Below are 16,659 nucleotides of genomic sequence, written 5' to 3'. Positions count from 1 at the left end.
ATTTTACATTGAAAATGTCTTGCTTTTCCGATCCTGTTAGGATTCCACGTAAACACATCAGCAAAGCGGTAGCAGAGGTCTATTACTTTTTCTCTATATTCAGGACTGGCATCTTGACCAATATTTAATTTAGAGATTTGAAATAACTGTTGTCCTTCCCGTAATAATTCCTCATCCACATAATTTTCATCTATTGATTGGCAACATTGATTTGACTCTTCAATTTGAACGTCTTCCGCTTTTCCGATTACAAAATTCTTATGAAGAACGACTTTTGTGACTAAAGGGTTAATAATTTCAACTACAGGTTCGTTTTTATTTAAAATAGCTCGCGGCACTAAAATTCCTAGTTTCTCAATTATAGACATGTCTGGCTCTAAAATCACTTCTTGACCTGATTTCGAATTAATACATTTAAGTGGAACAATTATTCTTGTCCTTGGAGGAAGATACGTCCTCTTATGAATGACGAACTTTGGATCATATGCCTCTGTCAACAAACAAAATATTGGCTCTGAAACCTGATGACCCGTATTACTCTGTTGTTGTGTGTTACGAGGAGGCTTTCCATATCTAAACAAAGATAGCATCTTATTAAGGTAATCAACACGGGCGTTATGAAAAATAAAGAAGTCATTTCCTAAAAGAGCTTTCGGACCAAAATTTTCCACTATTCTAAACCTGTGATGAAAGGATCGACCGTTGATTAGAAATTTGATTATGGCTGTGTGTTTCAGCTCTATAGGTTCACATGAAACGCCAACAACTTTCGTAATTTCCTGTGACAATTTAGTTTTAGGAGATAGCAATGATTTATCTAAAATTGATATTGTACTTGCCGTATCTGCAATTATTTTTAATGGTTTCTTTCTAAGTTGAATTGTAAATCTAACCATGTCCCCTTCAATTTCTAATGGAGTCTGTATCTCTTCTCCCTGAACATTCTTTTGTTTATATTGACGGTGTATACTAGTATTATTAATATCTACGGGTGGGCCCTTTTTCTTGTTATCTGTACATCCACCGTCTGCATGTACAGACGTTGTCAGTTTAAATTATGAGTTCCCTGTACCTGATTCATTTGGGAAGGGTTTTGTACAGGAACATAATATGTTGTACCATTACTTTGCATGTGATGTACACCCTGCATTTGATTAAAACTAGGTACTTGTTGTACATGAGGCACATTAGTATGATGACAACAACACTGGTTGTTATGATAATTTGCGCGTCCTGATCTAAAATTACCGCGACCACCACGGCCTCGAAAATTGTTATTTTTCCCTCTAAAATTGTTGTATTGAGTATTGTTTCTACCCTGATTATTCTTAAAATTGCCTCTCTTACTAGCTCGAAAATTATTTCTGTTATTCTGATGGGATTGAGAATTATTTTGCGCACAGTTGGTGTTTAACTTTTGCGAATCTGAAGAACCGCCTTCGATTTTCAGCGACAATTTTTCTATTTCTTTCTGTAACTGGCTAATGGAAGATGTAACCTCGTTACTTTGAGATGATGATGAAGGTGTGTTTGTGTTCTGAGTTTCCGAGTGTTCTGCTCTGTGTTGTTGTTTCTCTACTAATTCTCGAATTGCTTTCCTTTTATTTTTCCTGTGCCTATGTGACGTAATCTCGTCCTCGGACTCGGACGAAGAACTGTCAGTAACCGTAGATTCTGATTCAGAATCAGATGACGAACACCTACATTTCCCTTTTCTACACTTCTTCTTATACGCTTTCTTAATACGTGCATCTATTTCTCTCTTTTTCCTATTTCTAATTTTACATTCATTTGCTTCTAACGTATAGAGAGCCTGGATAAATGCATCTAAAGTGTCAAAAGACTCATAACCTAGGTGTTGAATATAGTACGGTTTCAACCCTGCTGTAATGATTGAAATGATCTGCTCTTCTGTCAAAGTCGGAGCATGTTTGTCTACCATGGATAAAATATCATAAACAAACGACTGAATGGGTTCATGCTTTTTCTGAATCCTATTCTGTACGGTAGAGAAAAAATCTACACTATCTCTAGCATTCTTGAAACATTTAATTATCTCAGCTTTACAATTCGCGTAGGTTGTTTCATCTGTAATGTTCTTTCTCTTTAACAAAGTTCGCAATTGTTCTTTTAGTTTCCCTGGAAACGCGGTGATTATCATTTGTTTTGCTATTTTATCAGTCCAATTATTTAACCGTACACAGTCATCATATTCATCAAAGAACTGCTGTATCGTGATTTTGTGTGGTTTAAATTTCGGAACTGGATAATGGGAATTGTATACATTAACAATAGGATTTTGAGCTCCCTGACCTTCACTGTGTTGTCCCTGCATTTTCTTAGACTTACTGTATTTCTGTTTTAGGGGAGGGATTTTTACTTTTATTGGAATCTTTTTGTATCTTAACGTTCTAAATTGTCCGTCTGAATGTTCTGTATCACTGCTGGAAGTATTATTCATATCCTATATACGAACAGAAAATAAACCTTCTCATTGCGGCTAATTTTGCAACCTAAGCAAAGTACACTGACCATTAGTTTGTAAATGCAGCAAATTCCTATATGACAACAAGAATCTTGGTGTATTGTCCGTTTCTTTAGTAACAAGAGGAAATGAATCTCGCAAGACTATATAGCATTATAACAACTGACGTCTGTAATTTCAGCATACTATGAGAGAGAGAGAGAGAAAAAAAAACATGAAACTCCTTTTACTCAACTTGACAAACTGATGTTATCGTCTAAATAATTTAAACTACGCGTGATACGCTTCATTCCCATATGTATGAGGCATCGGAATCAAGCATGATGTATCTAATTTAATGTAACTTGAATGGCCTATAAAATAAGCGAGATCTCCGAAATCGAAGCATATGTGGTAAATGACCATAATCTAATTAATGTTGTCCGGAATCTTAATTTTACCCATAAATGGATAAAACCGGATGCTTCCACCATAACGTGTGCTACAAATTTCTAACCGGAATGATTTAGTATCTTAGAAACTTTTTATATTTGGGGGCAGAGCGTAGCTCATCTGAAATTTGTAACACCGTGTATTTAGTCAACTCGAGGATGAATTTAACAAATCGTCTTAGGATAAGAAATGAAATACTCAATTACTTTTGGATATTTTCGACATCACACCACAAGCTATTAGGATTCGAAATGGTCTTAATTATAGAAATATACTACATCGTAATGGCACAGAAACTTAACCATTATGGTTATCTAACATCGCAAATAGATGCAGTACTCACAGGTAGTTCAGCTCAGTTCAACTCCAAACGATGTCCTTCCACTCTCCAATCTTAATTACAACTCCCCGATTCTAGTCTTCATCCTCAACCAGCACAACCCCTTTCCGGGATTCAGGTGCTTCCTGGTTGTGGCGAAGAGCTTAGCTCAGGTCTCTTTCTGCAATCTTTTACTTCCTTATTTCCGTATAGGAAAACTTCCTATAATTGTGGTGTGATGCCGACGTTATCTGTTTTTATTTTTTTTTCTAAGCAGTATGACTATAACTTCCTTGTTTTATAATAAACAACATAAATTAGACAAACACATGTAAGGATTTTGGGTACTTTACACTATTGTGTTATACAACCTTTTCCTACAGAATATTTAAAATGAACCAACATTGACAATTTCCATATGTAAAGTCACGAACATAAATAAGTGGAGGTAAGCGTCTTTATTTCTTATGGCTCCAATCTCTACTTATTTATGTTCGTGAGTGTACAACATATTTGAGAACAATACTTTTCTTTCTTCTCTTTTGGTGAATTAACTATGTTTCATACCTACTGAAAATTACTTACGGATTATTGCTTTTGTTGTGAAACTGGTAAACGATGTTAAACGATTCAGATAAGTGAAACAAAATTCAATGACCCTTCTCCTTACAATAATAATTGTTTTAAAATTCAGTAAAAGTATCAGATCTGAGGAAGAACTGCCTATATGTTAAAATTTTTCAGGAAAAAAGTATCAGATGTGAGGTAGAACTGCCTATAGGTTAAAATTTTACAGGAAAAAAGTATCAGATGTGAGGAAGAACTGCCTATAGGTTAAAATTTTACGGGAAAAAGTATCAGATGTGAGGAAGAACTGCCTATAGGTTAAAATTTTACGAGAAAAAAGTATCAGATGTGAGGAAGAACTGCCTATAGGTTAAAATTTTACGGGAAAAAGTATCAGATGTGAGGAAGAACTGCCTATAGGTTAAAATTTTACGAGAAAAAAGTATCAGATGTGAGGAAGAACTGCCTATAGGTTAAAATTTTACGGGAAAAAAGTATCAGATGTGAGGAAGAACTGCCTGTAAGTTAAAATTTTACGGAAAAAATATTAGATGAGAAGAAGAACTGCATATAGGTTAATATTTTTACAGAAGAAAAGTATCTATCTATTTTAATTATAAATGAGTTCATTAGTATCGATCAAATGACTAATAAATTTTTATTACAGTATATTACTGTAGTCAATTACTGGATTCTATTTACTAAGAAGTTCCTAATACCGTGTTACTTTCACTTTCTTGACAGTCCCTATGATTGCATTTCTGTGAACTTATACTTCTAAAATATTGAAAATTTTCTTGTTCTGGCAAATTGTACATAACATTTCTGTGATTACAGGATCAAATTACGTAATAAAAGTTGTTGCAAAGATCATATAACTTTTTTTATTTCCCAAACGCCTAGAATAATGAAAAATAAAATTTCTGTTGTTTCTGAAAAGAAAGTTCTAATGGGAATAATTTCTCCGACTCTTCTCTCAAGTACAGAGTAACTCACTATGTGAAGCCGATTCTAAACTCAATAAATAAATACATAAATAAGATCATGATAGATACGCCTGAAGAAATTTACCATTACATACAAAGTTCTTATATAAGAATATCAATACTCGATATATCCTTTCTCATAGAGGTCAGAGCTGGTCAATGGTAGCAACTATAGCCATGACTTGTCGAACCTCAACTACATCATATGGCAACAGGGTCAATATACAAAATCCTTGAAGCAACTCCACGGGAAAAAATCACATAGAAAGTTCATGTATTTTGGTGACAAATTCCAATTTTCAAAGTTTTTTGATCATCCCTACACGGCATAATAGCGACAGTGCTGCTATTACGACAGAAAGATGTAACTATGTCACATTTCCTCTGTGCTCCTACAGAGTGTCCGAGAAGTCCTTGTATCGGTAGGAGAGCAAGTTGTTCTATATTATGATACTTTAGGTAGGTAGGCTTACCCTGTAAGTACTGTCTACACAGTATTGTAAACTACTGTTCACTATTATTTCTGAGCAATTCATTTTTGAAAACCATTTCTTTAAAAAATTGAAATGTGAACTAAAATGACAAATATTAAAACGTGTGGAATTATTTTATGTTACAATACGATGTAATAATATATTAAAAGCAATATTGTAAAAACTGACGATGTTATACATTGAATTCACTAAGTATTTCAATTATAACACTAATCTATCACAGACAGATGTCTTGAAGCTTCACTTTGAGACAAGTGTAATCTTAAATTAACACAGGCCTTGGGTTGGTTCACACGATTTCAATGGATCACATATATATTCTTAAAGAATGCTCGAAATCGAATCGAATGCACAGAAAATCGAATTGAATGTAATTCGAATCTGCTTCAGCTGCATACCCTTGTTCAATGCCAACACGTGCGTCCTTCATTTCGAGTCCAAGAAGTAGGTTCATGAGAACGATGACAAACTAGCCAGCATCAACATTTTCCTTCCAATAAGTGCCTTACTGGGAACACACACCTGGCCATGAAGCAAAATAATCTTTCGGTGGACTTGTATTTTGGATATTTATCTATACAAGGGCAAGTAAACATCAACTAGGATCGGATCTTAAAAGATCAATGTAACAGAACAGGCTGGTCAGACGAACCAACCAGTCGACTTGATCCAGCCATGTTCCAGATGGTCACAGAAAGTGAGAGAGCGAGCGAGCGAGCGAGATAGAGAGAGAGAGAGAGAGAGAGAGAGAGAGAAGAAACACAACTAGCTTCTTTTGTAATGCTTTCTAGCGCGACCAATTCATAAGTGTATAAAGTTTTCGCGACTACGGACTAGTGGAGTCTCAACTCGATAGCTTACACGTGTTGAAAATGAATGTAAGTACGCCGAATTGTCTAGGTGTTTTATCTGCGGTGGGCCGTAGTGCCTGCTTGTCCTGACCACTCATTATTGTCTTTTACCTCAGAAAAGCACTCAACAGAGTTTTCACATAATTGTTTTATGCCATTTTAAATGTGCTTATATACTTTTCCATTTCCACTACTTGCTCTACCATTCTACTTAGCCGCAAGACGCAACTCTTTAGGGCTACCGAGAGCCTATCAGAGACGTTGCTTATTGTGGCGTATGTTATTCTTCGATTAGTCATCACAGCTACGCTACACTGTACAATTATGCTCATCTTTACAGCATTCTTCCAAATGTGACTTACCTTGATTGCCAGTTTTCAGAATACTGGAAGTCACTGAATTGCCTACACACCACTGTATTGGTGAAGTGCAGTAAATATCTTCTGTTGAAAGTATTTTGTTACTTCGATAGGTTGGTCTTGTTAAGTATTCTGCCTATTGGCTATTATCATTATTATTATTATTTTACTCCTTAGGTTCTGGCTTGGAAATGTTTCTTCCACGTTTCTCAATCTTCAGCTCCCTCTTTCAACTCTCAATATTTTCTTCTATTGTCCAAACCATCGATCAGTTGAGTTGTTCTTCCTACTCCTCGCTTTTATTCCATCTTTCCACTTTTAACTTTAGTACAATCTGAATTGGATCTTGGCTACGTATGTGCATATATACATTGTATGTGCACGCTCGACCTTAATCATAGGAGCTTTGTGGTGGACAAACACCGTATGCGTAGGTTTTCCCGGGGTTCTTCCGTTTCCTCCCACTTTCTTCATTCCACCATTTCATTAATCTCTCATCATCACCGTCTCCTTTAGCCTAACCAGCATAACCGAGGGACGTAAAACAAAAATTTCATTTCATTTTCCTAGTCATAGGAGCTAAATACATGGTTCTGATTGGTTGAAATTATCCGTTTCTCGCTACGTAGAATACATATAGCACAAATCAGACGAATAGACATAGCACAAATCAAACGAGAATTGCTGTCCGTCTTCGTGGCCGAGCATGCTACCGCAGGGCTAGTAATGAGAATTGCTTTTGTCGTGGGTTCAAACCTGGCCCAAGGAAAGTTTTTATTATTTTTTTAAAATTTTAATAACACTTTTATCATTAAAATAAGATTTAAAAAAATACCCATTTGCCCTTGTACGTAATATATAATGGATAAAAGATGATTTACTTACGTTACGAATAGAAGTCCCGCAGGGCTCGTTTTATTCCACCTTGATCCCCATAATACCACATAACCTTACGTCACACTCGGATGGTGCAACTTAGATGTAAATCTACCTTCACCGGCTTCCTTCTGACAAACTTAAAACAGTTAGCTAGGGTAGCGAGTGAATAAATAAATAAATAAATAAATAAATAAATAAATATATATATATATATATATACGCGATGTATGTAACCCTTCCGGCAAAAGCTTGCGTTGAAACTGACCCAATAGTTGCAAAACAGTTGGTATGCATTATTTGCTAGTACTTGTACAAACCTTGCATTTTCTTCGTAATTTGCAATAAAAACACATCAATAATGGCATTCAAATGAATCATAAATGAAAACTCAAGTTCTTTAAAACAAACAAATTATATTAGAAATAATGTCAACAACAATATAATACAATGGCATCAACTGGGTCGAAAAGTAATGTTATAATAAATCATGATATAATAATCATAACCTTCCTGTAAAAATGACCAAGGTTGTTTATATCAAAAAAAGTAGTTTCAATCACAGGCTTAAAATTACAACTGGCATAATTAAAAGAATTACCTTGGCAAGCTTGTCTCAAAATGCAACATTTGATTTTGTAAAAGTCTGAAATTCTTACAAACCAATTTATGTAATACTGAAGTCGATTTTAATGACAATCACTCATTCTTAATAGGAAAAGATATTGCACCTAACATATTGTAAAAGAACTCTTGAAAATGCTTTTCCTACGTTTCTATACTGTTTACCACTATATTAGATTTCAATTCTTGTCGTATTAGCTCCTCAGCTTTGGAACGGTTGCTCATATTATTAACTTTCGCTTGATACTTAGGTCCTTTCCCAGCTCCTTTACCTTCCAGAAGTTCACAAACTCTGTAAGCAAAGGATAAAAGTAGATCAATAAATCTTTTCAAATACTTTTTTCTTCAAAGGTTCTAATTTTTATTTGCTTATAAACAAGCACAGTGCATGAACTTTTTAGGCAACCATAAGGCAGACAATTATGAATTATGGCGATATTGTACATGAACTAGTGAGATCATATCAGCATATGGAATGTCACTTAAACTGCATTTCCTAAACGACCATTTGGACTTTTTCCCGCATAACTTTGGTGCCATTAGTGACGAACATGGTGAACGCTTTCACCAGAATTTCCTCAAATGGAAAAGCGTTATTAAGGGAAATGGAGCGTAGCAATGTTGTCTGACTATTGCTGGACTTTACGACAGGACTTTCCTGAGGTAAAGTTTCGCAGGAAATCGGGTAGAAAACAGTTTTAGTAAGTTTCTTAATTTTTACTTACTTCTATGCTGCTCATTCCTTTGTGTACTAATGCCGATTTTTAAAATCTTTAGGTAATAAATTATTGATGCGAGACCATGTCTTTATGGCAAATACAAACAATACGTAAGCTGCCATAGGCATGCACAAAACCACTTTCACATGAAAACTGAGGCCGATGGAGAAATTCTGCAATTTTATCTGGATTCAGGGATATTTTCTTCCAGAAACAGTTCTTTTGTTCTTGTGACAGAAACTTTATTTTTTTCTTGTATATCTGTGTAGTCAGACCACTGTATCAAGAGGGGCGAAGTTAGTGGGTTAAGAGATAGTGTGCGGTCCACATGATTAGAAGTTGTGTACGCTGAGGATAACTGAGGCTGGAGACTTTTGTATGAACTAACTATTATTTCATCCATTCCAAAGTAAACAGATACGCTCAATTTTACTTTAAAATACAAAGCGTGCATAAACATTGAAGCAAACTAAAACTCTCTACTTGAAAACTATTATGTTTATTAACACAATATTTTCTGTGTACTTACAGTTTGGTTCAAAGTACTTTCTCTCTGCTTGTGAAGGTTTATTTCCAAAACCTTAATTATGCATCATTCACACCCAAATACTGTTGCGGTATTTTTCGGAAACCAACATTTGTGTTTTCACAGTGTTCATCCGGGATGTTCAGACTCATACAACTGATTTTGGTGTTGGGGCCATCTAGAATAGCTGGCTCCTGTGCATATGCATCGGTCTTTACATGTCCTCACAATCAGTATGGTAATCTTGCAAGATAAAGCGCAGGTCCTCTTCGCCCAATTCATCTCTCTCAAAGTTGTTCGTTAAGAAACTTCCGAACCAAGGACAAATGTGGTGGTGCTCCAGCCTGTTGCACGTGGACCTCACTGATGCCCTCCCAAATTCTGGCACAAGGAATGTTGTAGTATGTTAAGATAGCTGTTATTTACGTGTCTTTCTCGAAGAAAAATGGACCAATGATCCACTGAAACTGCACACCACAAATTGGATTTGGGACTACCCCATGTAGGCACCTCGAATTCATGTAGTCTTTTAACTTCTCAAATTCAGCAGCTACGCTTGTTGACTTTCCTCGAAACAACAATTTGCCCCCCTCTGAGAGAACTGAAGGACATAATCACCTTGTAAATGGCTAAGCATCATCATCGAAAGCATACTGCCATTATTGGAAGGCACTTACCGCAAATTGAGAAGTTTCCATACACCACGATCTTCAGCTAACCTTGTCGCTCCCGATTACGTCTAACCTCTTTCGCCTCTTTCTCTTTTTCCTGCCTCCATACCTTCCAGCAGATTCCTTATGCTATAGTTCCGCCTCAATCAGTGTTTCAACCAGGTCTTCTTCCTCTTTTCAATTGTATCTAAAATGGTTCTTTCCACCACTTCTATTTCTAATACTTCCTCATACGTTTTCCGTTCGACCCAGCTAATTCTCTCCATTCTTCTGCACATCCACATTTTGAAATCGTTCAGTCGTTTTTTTAATTTTTTTTTTTTTTGCGTAATTTCCGAAAGATTTGGTTAAGACGATAATAATAGTGTTGGTTGAGAAATCGAACTCATAGAGATGTGATGACTACAGAACTATTAGTCTCACATCACATGCAACAAAAATCATGCTTTGAACACTGAACAGAAGGTTCAACAAATGAAGGAAGAACAAATGAAGTAGAGGGGGCAGAGTTCGAGTAGGAGAAGTAAGGGCACAAGAGATGTAATTAACTTATTAAGGATAATTGGTGAAAGACTTATAGAAAAAGGTTTATGTTGTATTTATTGATCTAGAGAAGGCTTTTGACTCTATGAATGGGAGTTCTAAAGGAAGTTTAGTTGGAATGGAAAAATTGAAGACTTATAAGAAACTTATATATAAACCAACAAGTAAGTGTTAGAATACGGGAAAAAAATGACATAGAAGAGTGTGATTGGAAGGGGAGTTCGATAGGGATGTTGTCCCTTGCCAACATTATTATATATATATATATATATATATATATATATATATATATATATATATATATATATATATATAAGAAATAGTAAAAGAAGGGCCATACTATTTCGGTAGACAGTAGAATGATTAGGTCTATGCGGTTTGCAGATGATATGGCGGTCGTTGGAAAATTTGAAAAGGAAATTAATAAAAATTAAGGAATGTTAGAAACTTGAGAAGAATGTGGAATGAAACTAAATAGGTGACCAGAACGAAACTGTCTGTATGAAATATAGAAGTAGGAGGGAACAGAACACGTGATTAGTTTTCGGTACCTGGGTAGTATTGTTAGTGATGACGTGAAGTGTGAACGTGAAATAAAAGGAAGAATAGGAAGGACGAAAGCAAAGATAGGAAGAAAAGTATATTATTTGGATCTCGAACAGAATAAATAAAAAAGACTCATTTTAATGTTTAATGTGAAGTATTGTACTCTTTGGGGCACAAACATAGATATTATGCAAAAGCAGGCAAGCATTGTTTCCAGAAATTAAATTCTTATATCACAGTCTTCGTCTATCAGATCGTGTATAAATTTTAACTTGTAGGATCGGACCTTCATCTTCTTGGTCACGACCGTGTGTATCGTTGACCTTAGCATTCCCAGTTTCATGGATTTTCGTATACACAATAAGACGACACTTTCCTGTAGTGCTTGAATCATATCGTACCTCGTTCTTGGCCTTCCAATGCGTAGCAAATCTAACTCAATTCCCGAAGTCTTGAACTTTACCTACTACTCCTCGATACCTGTCTCTGGTGTTTATTTGAAACATTCTCTGCACTGAAACGCAATATTTTAACCCCATAAACACGGACATTACGCAAAAGTGACTAGAAACGATTGAAAGCTTTCTAAATGTGGGTGTGGAGAAGAGTTGAGAGAATTACCTGGGTCGAGCCACGAGAGAACGAATGAGAGGGTATTACAAGTGGTGAGGGAGAAAAGAACAATTTTAGATATTATTAAGAAGAGGAAGAGAAACTGGTTGGGACATTGACTAAGAAGGAACTGTATCATAAGAGACGTGCTCGAGGGTATGGTGGCAGGAAAGAGAGGGTAGGGCGAAAGAGACTACAATTAATGGACGATATCAAAACAAAAATCGTACGTGGAGACGAAGAAGTTAGCGAAAGAGCGTGGAGCATGGAACCTTTTCAGTTGAAGCAAGTGACCTGCCAATAACAGCAGAATACCTATGATAACGATGATGATGATAATTCATAGCAAACAGAGTGCAGTTTCCTATATGGACATCATCTTTATTCACCTGGTCACTAGTTCAAGCGTAATTGAGTACGATGACTTACACAACTCTTCCATTTCTTCATCCTCATCCAAAACTTCGTATTCATAAACATAGTAGGTACAACGGTATTAATAGGTTGACTGCCATGAGCATCATATGTGGTGCTCACCTTATTTTTCTGTGGGGCCATGAGCACCATATATGATGCCCATGCTTGATATCACAAAATTACTAACCTATTCAGGTTCTTGAGCATCATATATGATGCTCATTGTCACAAATTACTGTGAGACCTTGAGCATGACATATGGTGCTCGGCTCCCATTGGTACATTTTCGGGAGAAGCAAAATATCGCGACAAAAATGTGACATGACTATCCATAATTGAGCCAAAGGTAAGAAGAAATGTGTGGCCTCCTGAGACCAGTACCCTAAAATCACCTTGGCAGTCAACCTGTTTTAAGTATTAGTTTCCTGCAGGACTTTATGTACTATTTGTTTGTTGAATAATCTCAAGAGAAAAAAAATAGTTTAAATAAATATAAGAATTTTTAAGTAGCTTTTCTACTTATCTTACTTCTTACATAATATTTAATATTTAATACTTACATTTGGCTTCTACAAGCTTCCTTGGAAAGTAAACCAAATTAATATTTACATACCTACATTTTACACAGAAAATTTTATTTTTGTTACTATGACAATTAGTTTATAGTTCTATATAAGTCATTATTATTTACAACAATAAAGGAATATTTAAAAACAAATACATTGTGTTCATAAAATCCGGTAACACTTTCAATTTTTTTTTAAAGATAATCTTTAAAAGAAGAATGGATTATAAAAATGTTCTCTTTCCCCAAAATTTTTTAACTTCAATTCTGCACTCATACAAGCGGCAAGTTAAACAGGATGGTCATAAAGTCTCTCCTTGATAACAAACCTTAATAACAAGGAAACTAAAAAAGGATAGAAGAATGCGGTTTGCGGCAAATAATAGAAAAACTCGTTTTTTTTTTTTTTTTTTTTTTTTTAAACCTGATTTAGAGAATTTCCACATGTGCTGCATTAGTTGCCCTCAAGACATCCATGTGATATTCAATCTCCATCCATGTGTTACTCAACATTTCAGGAGTCCCTTTATCTAATGCGACCCTTATCCTGTTTTTGACTGTTGCAATATCACGGATAGGTGTTGCATAAGCCCTGATTTTAACATAACCGCACAGGAAGAAGTTCGCAACGCAAGGATTTCCGTGGGCTTCGGGTTAAAGCAACACAAACAGCATCCACACGTTCCTCACTAACACTCGGTCTACCGTTTCTATCACGATCTAAAGCACTTCGTGTTGCAATTAACTTGCTATACCATTCTTTTATCTTCTTAACATGTGGTGGCTGCTGTCCATACTCTCTCCTGAATGTTCGTTGAACTATTTCATGATACCACAACACACACACTTCGCTTTCTGCTGTGCTGACGCCATTTTTAAACAAATGACTGTCACGTTTTGGTCAGCTGCAGTAGATAATAGCACAGGCTGTGGCAAAATCTTGAAGTATCATACAAGCGATGTTTTCAGACCACATACTCCTATCATTCTTTATTTCTTTGTTATTAATGTTTGTTATCAGGGAGAGACTTTATGTCCACCCTGTATAGCAAACATTTTGTTCTGGAAGGAAAGAAATCAAATTCTATTTTAACTGACTGACAAAGAAGCAGGGGCGGATCCAGAGGGGGGCGATCGGGGCGATTGCCCCTCCCCAGAAGAGGAAACTTTCTTATTTTATATATATAAATAAAACCCATCCCAAAGTTTGGAGCCCTTAAAAGTAGTAGTATGACAACCCACCGCCCCCCCCCCAGAAGTCGGTCCTGGATCCGCCCCTGCAAAGAAGTAAGAATAACTATAATTTGCATCCTCTGACAGGGCGCATCCCAAGTATCCACGTGTAAAATCCTCTTGGAATTTTTTTGCTGTGCAGAAGCGAAGGGACATTCTTTTGTTGTATACACCACTTTAACATGTTTTCGCAACACTAAATAAATAATACATTCAGAATAAATGACGTTATGCTTCACGGGTAGACAAAATAGTGTATTAAAACAGACACGATTTAAACAAACAAACAGACAAACAAAAACAAGCTTTATTACACGAAACATTTTGATCGCCGTGACGCAACGTCAGGTGTACCGTATATTAAAAGTAAAAAGAACATTTTAATTAATTTTCCTAGAACTAATGGAGAAAGAAATTTGGTCAAAACAGTTTGGAAACAAAGTATCGTTTAATCGAATTTTCAGGTTAACCGAATCTTAATTAAAAAAAAAAAAGCCAAAAGAATATACATATATATATTTACAAATTCGATTAAACTTCACTTAACACAACTTACGTTTAGCAATGCTCAGTTCTAATGTTTAGTTTTGATGCCAACAACGTCTTCTCAGAAAAATCTCTATTCCAGTTTAACCAAATTTTCGTTCAACCTAAGCACCATCGGCCCTATCAAATTTCGTTAAACGGGATTCTACTGTAAATAATCTTATTTAAAAATAAAAATAAAATAAAAAAGATATACGTAGGCAGAGACAGAGAAAGAGAATCAACATCAAACAATATACTATCGTACAATGATTAATTAACTACTACTGCAACTTACTTGGGTCCTAATATTTTGACTTTTTCTGGATCTCCATGTAGTACCATATGTCCTGCACCTTTTTCATCACCAACTGTTAGGAACAGTAGAATGCGCTTGAAGAAAAGAACAAAAATTCTTTACTGTCGTAGCTTATCGTTTTTCAAGTAAGGAAGGAAAAGGAGAAACAAGTACATAAATAAATTTAAAAATAAAATAAAAAGGTTTCCTTATTCATTCTACAACTCCGCTATCCTACAATAAAAAGCAAAATTTGTTCGACTAACAGAATCCAATGATAAAGTAAATACATTTAACACAATCTACAACTCTTATACATATCTGTTGCGACAACATGCTCACGGGTATTTCTGAAATATATTCCGTATTTACTCGATTAGAAGCACCTCTCAAAATTTGTGTCGGTTTTAAGAAGCCGTTTATTATATACAAGTACCTCCTATAAGATCACTACAGAAAACTCACGCACCTACTGCTAAAGGCTCATCATTGGCTGCCAAATCAGCCACTTGTTAGCAGTACTTTATCAGACATAGAGATCTAGTAGCATCTCTATCCACTCTGTAAATAATATCACAGTTCCTATTTGTTTGGCGAGCACGAATTCCATAACTTTTCCAAGTTTCTAAGTCATTATTTACAAATTTTTGCAAGGTCTATTTATAATGTAGAAAAAGCAAGTACATTTTTCCCGATCAAAGGGTTCCTCACCTACTATGCATGTATTTAATTATATATATATATATACACACAGCGTTTTATTTCTGAAAATAAAGATGCCGGTAAGCTGCACATCTGGTTCATAATGGTTAAACAGTTGCATACCTTTCAGGATATTATTATTATTAACAATAATAATTACAATGTTCAGTAGCATATCACTGCAATCTTGTAACTAAAACTCTTACGCATATATATAAATGTGCTTTTAAAATGTCTGATTCTTACATTTTAATTTTTTTGTACAATAAAGGTAATGATAATCAATATTTCTTAGCGATTTGTTTCTTGCTTTTTTCTCTTTCTGTAAACGGGTGAAAGTAAGCTGCTATTGTTTTGTTTTCAAAAGGCATCACGAGTTCCGCAAACACTGAATTTCAATAACAACACATACACAGTGCATTTTCACATGATGTTCTTCAGAATACAAATCATGCTACCAAAATATTCTAGAAACCTCTGCTAAATTCATGGATAAACTTCGCGAAAAAATCTAGGGGATGTTTCCACTTAATCCTCTTGCTAATAATGAATACAAGCAATTAATTGCATAAATTAAAATAGGAAGTGAGTAAAGGCTCCTCTGCAGAAAAAAATGAAATGAAATATTTAAGTTTAACGTCCCACGGTTATGCCGGTTAGGTTAAAGGAGAGGTTGATAATAAGAAATGAGTGCAATGGTGGAATGAAGAAAGTGGGAGGAAACGGAAGAACCCCGAGAAAACCCACGAGCACGGTGTTTGTCCCACACAAAATCCACATGGCGCGAGCTGGGATCGTATCAGGGACCCCAAGTACCGGAGGTGAACGCTCTACCACTGAGCCACCGCGCCCCCGGCTCCTCTGCGGAGAAAGTACGTAGGTGGAGTCCCAACAGAATTTTTGTACTGGCTTTCAGTTTATTCGAATTTCAGCGACAGACAAATTTGTTGGGATTATTTCGTCGTGGAAGGTCAGTCTTTTCAGAATACAATCTGGTGAGTTCATGGTCTTTATGCTTTATATTACCGTGCGAAAAAGGAATGAAAAAAGGGAGGAGCGAGAACGTGTCAGTGAGCTAGAGACAGAAGGGCCCAAATATTTGTAGTCTCTGTATACAGTTAACTGATTTCAAAAAGGAACAAAGATTCGCAACTATCTCTACATAGAAGGGCAGCGGTGGCTCAGTTGAAGAGCGTTCACCTCTGGTGCATGGGGCCCCGGGTCCAAACTCTGCTCCTGCCAAGTGAACTTTATGGTGGACAAACACCGTGTGCGTGGGTTTCCTCGGGGTTCTCCCACTTTCTTCATT

The 16,659-nt window shown here is 35.9% G+C and overlaps 1 protein-coding gene across 3 annotated transcripts in view; it reads right to left on the bottom strand.

Annotated features, from left to right (window-relative positions):
* Window positions 1-7,754: 7,754 nt before the first annotated feature.
* The window catches only part of LOC145675487 (uncharacterized), a 184,349-nt gene continuing 175,444 nt past the window's right edge, over window positions 7,755-16,659 (bottom strand). Inside the window, exons 6-7 of one of the 3 annotated variants that reach the window (XM_081745929.1) lie at window positions 14,649-14,743; window positions 7,755-8,285 (exon numbers count right to left, since the gene is read on the bottom strand). In XM_081745929.1, the coding sequence (XP_081602055.1) occupies window positions 8,138-8,285; window positions 14,649-14,743 (243 nt within the window). In that variant the 3' untranslated portion in view covers window positions 7,755-8,137. The remainder of the gene's footprint in view (window positions 8,286-14,648; window positions 14,744-16,659) is intronic. The other 2 variants (XM_081745928.1, XR_014129130.1) reach the window with 2 other exon arrangements.

Source organism: Thermobia domestica, chromosome 18, assembly GCF_964235325.1.
Source record: "Thermobia domestica chromosome 18, izTheDome1.hap1.1, whole genome shotgun sequence".
In the NCBI taxonomy this organism is placed as follows: domain Eukaryota; kingdom Metazoa; phylum Arthropoda; class Insecta; order Zygentoma; family Lepismatidae; genus Thermobia; species Thermobia domestica.
Note: the sequence above shows the minus strand (reverse complement) of the source record. Positions and strands in the feature narration are given on the sequence as shown.